Source organism: Gigantopelta aegis, unplaced genomic scaffold (assembly GCF_016097555.1).
Source record: "Gigantopelta aegis isolate Gae_Host unplaced genomic scaffold, Gae_host_genome ctg7204_pilon_pilon, whole genome shotgun sequence".
In the NCBI taxonomy this organism is placed as follows: Eukaryota; Metazoa; Mollusca; class Gastropoda; order Neomphalida; family Peltospiridae; genus Gigantopelta; species Gigantopelta aegis.
This window is the reverse complement of record NW_024535637.1, coordinates 1-10,735: the sequence shown is the minus strand read 5'-3', so window position 1 is coordinate 10,735 and position 10,735 is coordinate 1. Positions and strand designations below refer to the sequence as shown.

The 10,735-nt window shown below is 39.3% G+C and overlaps 1 protein-coding gene across 1 annotated transcript; it reads left to right on the top strand.

Annotated features, from left to right (window-relative positions):
• Positions 1-238: 238 nt before the first annotated feature.
• Positions 239-10,648, top strand: LOC121366801 (multiple epidermal growth factor-like domains protein 10; the record flags this gene model as incomplete). Its single annotated transcript, XM_041491103.1, has 6 exons — positions 239-373; positions 1,417-1,522; positions 5,137-5,334; positions 7,657-7,785; positions 9,489-9,638; positions 10,502-10,648. Coding segments are annotated over exons 2-6 (652 nt in total), but the record flags the coding sequence as incomplete, so codon positions are not given.
• Positions 10,649-10,735: the final 87 nt, after the last annotated feature.

The window sequence follows — 10,735 nt, the reverse complement described above, 5'->3', positions numbered from 1 at the left end:
AGCCTGGAAAAAGAAAATAGTACTCCGGATGGTTGGGGATGGTGTTGGGGTTGTAACGCAGTCCTCTAGACACGATGGAGGAACACTAAGTACACTCATACCTGCATTATATATACTGAAGAAAATAGTCCACGTATTTCCCGCATGGTTACACATAACACCATGAAACTATTTCTGTTTACAGAAATACAATTAACTTATTATGTTTACCCCAGAATGTTATTGTATTTTTATCTTACAGGCGCCTGTAAGTCAGGGATGTATGGTTTGGACTGTAGCTACACCTGTCACTGTGACGCTGCCAACTGCACTGCTATTAAAGGTTGTTCTGGTAGTTGCCAGGAAGGATGGTCTTGACCAAGATGTACAACAGGTAAACTAATTCTCTGATGACTATTCCTGAAATGATCATATGAATTAAGGGCTAATTTCATATGTATGTATGTCATAGACAAATGTTTATATTTTCATTCATTTATAATTATTGCTGCAGGTTTAACCAGTTTTATGTTCATCAATTAAAGAACGATGTGTAAGATGCTGATAGACATCAGTAGCAATGCAATATTAATTGTGAGGTTATTTTATTTTGGCAGCTAAAAGTAATGTTTTATGTATGTATGTATATATGTATGTATGTATATATATATATATATATATATATATATATATATATATATATATATATTATCATATAATATCTATCATTTTCAGTGCAATCAAAGTATGTGATATTTTTCAGATCACATACTCGAGAATTTGATAACTTTGCAAATCAGATGTAAATTAGTCGAGGTCTCGGCACTAGGTTTATTGACATTTAAGCGAACGTACTTGGGTGACACTCCATGACTGACGTATGCATTCCTAGTTATCAAATAAAAACATTGCAATGGCAATTTGACACTGAAAGCTGTCCAGCGTTCAGAAAACAAAACACGTTAGGCATAACTTTATTTTGATGTAAGGACATCCAAAATGACGTCATTCGAGTTTGACGTCATTTCCATTCGAAAATACACCGCGCCACATATTCTTACGTCATTTGAATATCTAGTAATGACAGTCTGGAATTAAAGTTGCGTGTACAGTTTACAAAAATACGTTGTATTAAGCTTGAGCTTATATGATAAAGAGATTATTACCCTCGTGTATTTCGGTATCGTCAATATCATATATTAGGAATAAAAATAGTGTATTATGCTCGCCAGAGGCTCGAATAATACAATTTTTATTTCTATTATATGATATTGACGATACCGAAAAACACTCTGGTAATAACCTCTCTCTCTCTCTCTCTCTCTCTCTCTCTCTCTCTCTCTCTCTCTCTCTCTCTCTCTCTCTCTCTCTCTCTCTCTCTCTCTCTCTATATATATATATATATATATAATGTTATAGATGCAATTGATATTTCAGAAAATATAGCTTTACGGAAAACTGCCTACCAGAGTTCATACATCACAGGATATACACATGTCGCTGTGCTTGCTGTAGATGGCGACCGTCGCGCTGATGGAGGAAGGTTCGCTATAATAACGGGTGTTAACCTGTCATACACGTGGTGGGAAGTAGACTTGGGGAAAAAATACTACTACATACACAAGCTAGATATTTACTTCCGCACTGACTGTAAGTAGTACATTATATATGCAAACTATACCTGCCTAAACCCGAATGTTAGTTGCATTTGTTTTTCTTTCATGGAGCAACGCACATAACATAAGACTTAGTGTATACTTAAACTTGAGTGTGGTACACCCAGGCCGTCAAACGACAGTATATGACCACTTCACTGTACTATAAGCTCGAAAATAAAATATAAATGAAATGAAATGAAATATTGATGACAAGTCCTTGTTTACAAAATCACTGTCTGTATATACAACATAATTCTAGTCATTTATAGGAGACCAAACCGGCTTGTGTGTTCCAGTCAGTGTAGCTTGGGCAGTGTACAAACTGCCTGAATGTTTCAATCTGTGTTCACTCTGACCGGAAAATCAGGCTATGTATTTGACAAGCTGACTACACATTAATTTGATTAAAGAAAATGAAAGCAATGCATATACAGATTCTGTGATATTCTAAAGAAAAACAAATGTGCATGTAATATGTAATTCTGGTTGTTAAAATGGTTCTATTAATTATAATCATTTTACAGTTGACGTAAAGTCTGTATATAGTAACACTGTTTAGCGAGACTGCTTCGGTACATTGGAAAGTTCGTCGTCTAGTTTGTGTCCTGTTATCGAATGCATGAAAGAACGAATGAATGCATGAATCGCATGTTTAATGACACCCCAGAACACAAACATAGATCGGCTGTGGTAATTTCCATTAATTATAAAAAGTGTATAATAATGTAAGCATCACTAAACACCATAAAATTTAAAACAGCACTGAACCACTCCATATGGAGTTATGAGAGACTATAAAATATTAATAATCCACACATAAAATATACAAATATTACATTAAAACACATTCAAAACATTTAACATGAAATAAAATATATATCAACTAAAACCCCAAGCTGCAGTTAATAAAACAGTACCATACACTTAACTTATATTAAATACATATTCAATTAACGTATAAAACACCATGACGCTTTTCTAAAATTAATGTGCAGGTCTTGATAAGATATATGTCATTTTTTTTCTGGATATATAGCAGTCATAAACCCATGCCATAGTTCTATACATTTAATAAATAAAATATCCCTCAAATCTTTATATATGGGGCAATGAAACAGGACATGTTGTTTATCTTCTACACAGTTGCGACATTTAAAACAAACTCTCCCATCAACTGGGGTGTTAATGTAACGACCGGTTTCTATATGTATAGGAGCTATAAGCTCGTAATATTACTAGTGCCACCACCACCCCTACCTCTTGCTCCTCCTCCTATTATTACTAGTGCCACCACCACCCCTACCTCTACTCCTCCCTATTACTAGTGCCACCACCACCCCTACCTCTACTCCTCCTCCTATTACTAGTGCCACCACCACCCCTACCTCTGCTCCTCCTCCTATTACTAGTGCCACCACCACCCCTACCTCTACTCCTCCTATTACTAGTGCCACCACCACCCCTACCTCTGCTCCTATTACTAGTGCCACCACCGCCCCTACCTCTACTCCTCCTCCTATTACTAGTGCCACCACCGCCCCTACCTCTACTCCTCCTCCTATTACTAGTGCCACCACCGCCCCTACCTCTACTCCTCCTCCTATTACTAGTGCCACCACCACCCCTACCTCTACTCCTCCTATTACTAGTGCCACCACCACCCCTACCTCTACTCCTATTACTAGTGCCACCACCACCCCTACCTCTACTCCTCCTATTACTAGTGCCACCACCGCCCCTCTACCTCTATTACTAGTGCCACCACCACCCCTACCTCTGCTCCTATTACTAGTGCCACCACCACCCCTACCTCTACTCCTCCTATTACTAGTGCCACCACCACCCCTACCTCTCCTCCTCCTATTACTAGTGCCACCACCGCCCCTACCTCTACTCCTCCTCCTATTACTAGTGCCACCACCACCCCTACCTCTACTCCCTCCTATTACTAGTGCCACCACCGCCCCTACCTCTACTCCTCCTCCTATTACTAGTGCCACCACCACCCCTACCTCTACTCCTCCTCCTATTACTAGTGCCACCACCACCCCTACCTGCTCCTCCTCCTATTACTAGTGCCACCACCACCCCTACCTCTACTCCTCCTATTACTAGTGCCACCACCACCCCTACCCCTATTACCTCTGCTCCTCCTATTACTAGTGCCACCACCACCCCTACCTCTACTCCTCCTCCTATTACTAGTGCCACCACCACCCCTACCTCTACTCCTCCTATTACTAGTGCCACCACCACCCCTACCTCTACTCCTCCTCCTATTACTAGTGCCACCACCACCCCTACCTCTACTCCTCCTATTACTAGTGCCACCACCACCCCTACCTCTGCTCCTCCTCCTATTACTAGTGCCACCACCACCCCTACCTCTACTCCTCCTATTACTAGTGCCACCACCACCCCTACCTCTACTCCTCCTATTACTAGTGCCACCACCACCCCTACCTCTACTAGTGCCACCACCACCCCTCCTATTACTAGTGCCACCACCACCCCTACCTCTACTCCTCCTATTACTAGTGCCACCACCACCCCTACCTCTACTCTCTATTACTCCACCACCACCCCTACCTATTATTACTAGTGCCACCACCACCCCTACCTCTACTCCTCCTATTACTAGTGCCACCACCACCCCTACCTCTACTCCTCCTATTACTAGTGCCACCACCACCCCTACCTCTACTCCTCCTATTACTAGTGCCACCACCACCCCTACCTCTACTCCTCCTATTACTAGTGCCACCACCACCCCTACCTCTACTCCTCCTATTACTAGTGCCACCACCACCCCTACCTCTACTCCTCCTATTACTAGTGCCACCACCACCCCTACCTCTACTCCTCCTATTACTAGTGCCACCACCACCCCTACCTCTACTCCTCCTATTACTAGTGCCACCACCGCCCCTACCTCTACTCCTCCTCCTATTACTAGTGCCACCACCGCCCCTACCTCTACTCCTCCTCCTATTACTAGTGCCACCACCACCCCTACCTCTGCTCCTCCTCCTATTACTAGTGCCACCACCACCCCTACCTCTGCTCCTCCTCCTATTACTAGTGCCACCACCGTCCCTACCTCTGCTCCTCCTCCTATTACTAGTGCCACCACCACCCCTACCTCTGCTCCTCCTCCTATTACTAGTGCCACCACCGCCCCTACCTCTGCTCCTCCTATGCGATAGAGATTCGTGGAATGAACCACTATTTTGCAAAATTCCATTCAACTCTGCATTGTGCAGAGATACGGCCTTAGTATATGGATACATTTTTTGTCGTTCAAATCTACCATTGTATTTTACTATATTTTGTACACTGGTTTTACATAATTATATAGTTTTCTTTCTTATTGGTGTGGATAATCATATTCATATGCTTAGCTTTGAGTGATGCCCACTAGCCGATGCGTATTTTTGTCACGAGGTGTCGTTAAACATGCGTTCATTCCAATGACATCTGCACATTATTACTTTTACAGATAGAGTTCGGAGAAACGGTGTTCATATATACAGCTCAACAGAAGCCAACCAATCGAATACGGGTCATTTGTGTGGTGCAACCACTGTAAGCAGTCCAGGTGTGACAACTGTTACATGTGGCAGTACAGCCAGATACATCACACTCTACCGGGAAAACGGTGACAACATAATGGACTTTTGTGAAGTAGAAGTGTATGGTAAGTCACATTCCATTGACAACTCATACAATTGTGTCTTATTTGCGGCCATTGTGTCAAATAGTTCTTCAAGGAATCTAAGTCCGATTTGACAAAATAGTCGTTGATTGTATGAATCCCTGTCCAGTGTCTCGTCTATAGGAGGGCAGCCACTACAGCGGAAATCCTTCACTGAACATTTTATCCCTCGTGCACCGCCAAAAGGACTGCCACTCCCTGACTAAATCAAATCTAATAGAGTAATTAGTGACAAAACTAAACGATGAACAGAAGTATAAGTATCTCAGCATAAGAGTTGATTTTAATTTTATCTTCCTAAACTGCGTGATATATCCAGTTTAAGGGTTATGTAATAGAGTAATGTTCTAAACGATGCCCAGACATCAGTGATATATCCAGTTAAGGGTTATGTACATTGATCTGGGCCCAGACATCAGTGATATATCCAGTTAAGTGTTATGCACGTTGTTCTGGGCCCAGACATCAGTGATATATCCAGTTAAGTGTTATGCACGTTGTTCTGGGCCCAGACATCAGTGATATATCCAGTTAAGGGTTATGCACGTTGTTCTGGGCCCAGACATCAGTGATATTTCCAGTTACGGGTTATGCACGTTGTTGATGCATCCAGTTAAGGGTTATACACTTTGTTCTGAGCCCAGACATCAGTGATCTATCCAGTTAAGGGTTATGTACGTTGTTCTGGGCCCAGACATCAGTGATATATCCAGTTAAGGGTTATGTACGTTGTTCTGGGCCCAGACATCAGTGATATATCCAGTTAAGGGTTATGTTCGTTGTTCTGAGCCCAGACATCAGTGATATTTCCAGTTAAGGGTTTTGTACGTTGTTCTGGACCCAGACATCAGTGATATATCCAGTTAAGGGTTATGTTCGTTGTTCTGATCCCAGACATCAGTGATATATCCAGTTAAGGGTTATGCACGTGGTTCTGGGCCCAGACATCAGTGATATATAACAGTTAAGGGTTATGCACGTTGTTCTGGGCCCAGACATCAGTGATATATCCAGTTACGGGTTATGTACGTTGTTCTGGACCCAGACCTCAGTGATATATCCAGTTAAGGGTTATGTACCTTGCTCTGGACCCAGACATCAGCGATATATCCAGTTAAGGGTTATGCACGTTAATCTGGGCCCAGATATCAGTGATGTTTTCCCAGTATTGACAACACTAAAGTAGAATACACCCATCAGTCACTATGTGAGAATATCCTAGCGGGTATCTGTTATGCCTGGGTTTTTGGGGTTTTTTTTCAATATATGTTTCCAATATTGGAATAAATATGGTGAACAGGTAATTAAACGCCTTACCCGTTAATTTTTACACACGTTTTATCAGTGAGAATGGAAACAATATGATTGTATTTTTGTTTTTTAAAAACATATTCATTTCCAATATTTGAAATAAATATGGCGAACAGGCAATCACCCATATTAACGCCATTCCGTTGTATTTTATACACATTTTATCAGCACATTATATAGTGTGATATTAAACATATTTCAGAATAATTTATGTCAGAGAAACAAGGATTAGATAGTAAAAATATGAAATGAAAACCGAAAGCTGGTGTACTAAATATATGATAATACCAAATGTTATACGAAAAGTTGTATGAATATGGAAGATTAGAATCTGTGTGTAGAATCTGTAAATGTCTAGATGCGATGAAAAATCATACTATTCTTTAAATGTTACGGCCGTTTTGAATGTACGCTGTGTTTTTTTGTTGTTTTTTTGCTCTTCGTCGATCATTTGGAAACGCTGCTACTGATAACCATAAAATCGATTGTGTGACGTGTTGTGTATATACATCTGCGAATAAAATATTTAATTTCAAACAGCAAGATTATATGTACAGAATGGCTTAATGTGGACATCTCGGTGTGTATCCAGTCGTACGTAGGTGCGAATCGTTTCAAGTCAGTAAACAATTTAAGGTGTACAAAACCTAAATTGAATGTAATCTGCAGCAATTTTCAAATAAGGCAAGAAGTGTTATTTTCTGAATCAAAATTAGTCACAGCAATTTATCCTTTTTTCAAAATGTTGCTGTCCCAGAAAGACTATTGTATAGTAAGTTAAACGCAGGACTTTGTCATATTGGATGTTTGGCTGTATTCGTATCATTATAAAATGCCTTGAGGAGTTCACACATCTATATCCCTTTAGGAAATAAGAGCGTTTTTACACCATCGCTCAACAAACGATGATCTTTTCATTGAAATGTGACGTATTGTTACATTCCTACTTATAGAACAGGACTATATTTTGAGGTAATGTATGCATTATTTCAGTTTGTGATGCTGGCACTTTCGGTGATGACTGTAGCCAGTTCTGTCACTGTCGAGATGGACCGTGTAACTACACAACTGGATACTGTACAGGAGGATGTAAACCAAACTGGACTGGCTCGAACTGTAGTGGTATGACATTGTTTCATAATTATATTGCCATTATCTACCTACATTTATATAAACAGCTGTTGAGTTATGATGAGTTACTGTGATCACTTTGGGAAAGGACACGATCAAAGAACTGGTATGTTCTATTACTACCAGGCATGTTTGAGGGTTGTGTCGACGGGAAAGGCTTAAATATATTATTGACAAACGAGAACAAGCTAGCAAATCGGTACAATAAAGCACAGATACTTCAGTTATGCAGGCTGCGTGTGTGCGTGTGCGTGTGTGTGTGCGTGTATAGTTACGCATATGTTTGTGTAGTATGTGGTTAAAGGAAGGGACAAATAAAGCATTTGGCCTGGTATGCACATGCAACGATATATAACGCACATTATTGTTTAATATCAACAAGTATAATCGTATAGTTAATTAATAAAACGCTTACATTTGATGGCTATTATATATAACGGGCGCAGCCATTTTGTACCATCCCAGTGAATACGCCCTCTGGCGAGTTGGTGGTTACGTAATACCTAACGTGTCACGTCAGGAATTAAGTCTTCGAACTGAAGAAACAAAACATGCCTGATTTTTACGGATGCATCGCAATGTTCTGTAATAATATCCATCCCAGTAAGCCGGCAACAAGTACATATATTATTTTTTAATACAAAATAAGCCACCATTGTCAAAGTGTTGAAATAACTATTATGTTTTGTACATAAATTAACACACGTACTGAAATAATAATCGGAGTGTGTTCTTGGTTATTGGTATTTTCTTTCTGTGGCCTGTACCTGTGGTTCCTGATTGGCAGGTGTATATTTAGACGGTCCCCAGACACTGTGTCTAGACACACTAAAAAGACGTGCCTCTTTTATTAAGATCACAAGGTACTGTCTGATAGCCGCGCGGACGCCCCTCAAAATCGTAATGGACATTGTCACTTTAGTACTGTAAGTAATTCTGTAAAACCCTTAATTAAGTAGACTTTCCCATCTAAAATCACAAAACTGACCAATTGCGTAGTCCCAAAGAAAAGAAAATTATCACTTGGGTATTGTGAGTGGTCGTTTTTGCTCGAACGTATCCTACCAATAGGCCTAATAATAAGCATTTTTTCTTTGGATTTCTCGAAAGAGAAAAATACTATAACTCCATTTCGTTCTATTAATGCAAATTGAAATATATTTAGTTAAATAGTTTATTATACTATCAAGTCATTTATGTTCTTTTACAAGTCAGGTTGATGAAAGCGAAGCGCCTTGTCGTAAATTAGAGCGTTTGTTTACACTGTGCTTAAGAGGAGTTCGACGGAGCTGACGTCACTTCGCCCCAAGCTATACCACCGGACTTCACAAAAACGAAACAAAATGGCTGCCCCCAGTTAGCAGGAATAATCATGGTTTTTGTATTAACTCTAAAATTACGCGTTTTTCATTTGTTTAAGTGTCAGTATGTGTTGGTGGTCCGGGTATGCATCTTTTCAACACATAAGGCTCTTATTTGAGTTTACCCTACCTTTAAGATGTCGGGCTTTGGATTTTCTTATCCAGATCCAAAAAGTTAATAGCCTACATATATCTTGTCGATCACCATTTCAATTTCAACCTCAACAATTTTTGTATTATTTGTTTATTTCCATACTTCCTTGGATAACACTAGTATAGGGACTATTTAAAACCAGTTAGAAAGTTCTGTAATATTAACATGGATATTTTCAGGTTGTGATTCCAGTCACTATGGTGTCTTGTGCAGTAAACAATGTTCCAGTAGACATTGTGACGAAACAACCGGGGTATCATCTTGTGACGTCAGAGGGTCATGCCACAGGGGATGTGACCCAGGATGGAAGGGAACAGACTGTTTGGAAAGTAATAAAAATAGTCTTATCTCATTAGATACAGTACAACAATGTGCAACTAGTGTTAGTTCCGAGGTGTATTTCTTTATATTATTATTCAATTCATTAATCTAAATACTGTGGTTAGTGATATATTAAAACATGACAATGCAGTTGAGTAAATGAGCAGTATGATGTAAATATATTTTTTAATATCAGATATTTCTGTTCTGAATCTTAAATATGATGTTAATAAGTACACTTCAATATATCTAAGATATTTCAAATTATTATTGTTCATTCACCATAATACAAAACCTCAATATAAATGAATATAATTCACTTTTTGTTACATTCATTACAATTTAACGTCATCCCATTGGTCCAGCCCTATCAACGCGAGTTTGTTCATTTGTCGATGAACTTAAAAATAACGTTGTCGAAGAACGTCGTATCTAATGACGTCATTTTACATTTGTACTTGTTTTACTGACACGTATTGTTTTAAGAACCAAACATAACTCAAAATAAAGTATGACCTTTTAGTGTTATTATTAGTATGTTTTAAATATAATTATTGTCTCTTATGTCGGTTACATTCCTCTTGGTACGAAGATGATTCACAAACTTATGTGAGAACTGCTTCGTCTATTCACACAATTTGTGGATAAACAAATGACATGCAATAATTAAATGAATACAATAATATGTATCCTTAAATCACAATCCCAAGTTTATATTTATGTCATTCCATCTAAATTAGTATTACAGGTTATAAGGCTGGTCATGTTTTCAACTGTTGTTGATCACGTCGGTGTTACTGCGTTAATATATATTGCATCAAGTGAAAAAGTATACTTTAACAAACAACTTTCCATGTTATAAATATTTCAGAGTGCCCTGATGGTCAATACGAAAAAGCTTGTGGAAAATCGTGTGCGGATCGGAACTGTCTGGATAGCTCCAATTCCTGTGATCACGTGACTGGAGAGTGTGATAGCGGCTGTCAACGAGGATATCAGTCTGTTGATTGTACCGAGCGTATGTAGTTTGTTTTGATTTACCTTCCCATGGTGTGCACTTCAATAAACATTCAAAGTAAACATCACATTCAGAAAGTCATTAGCC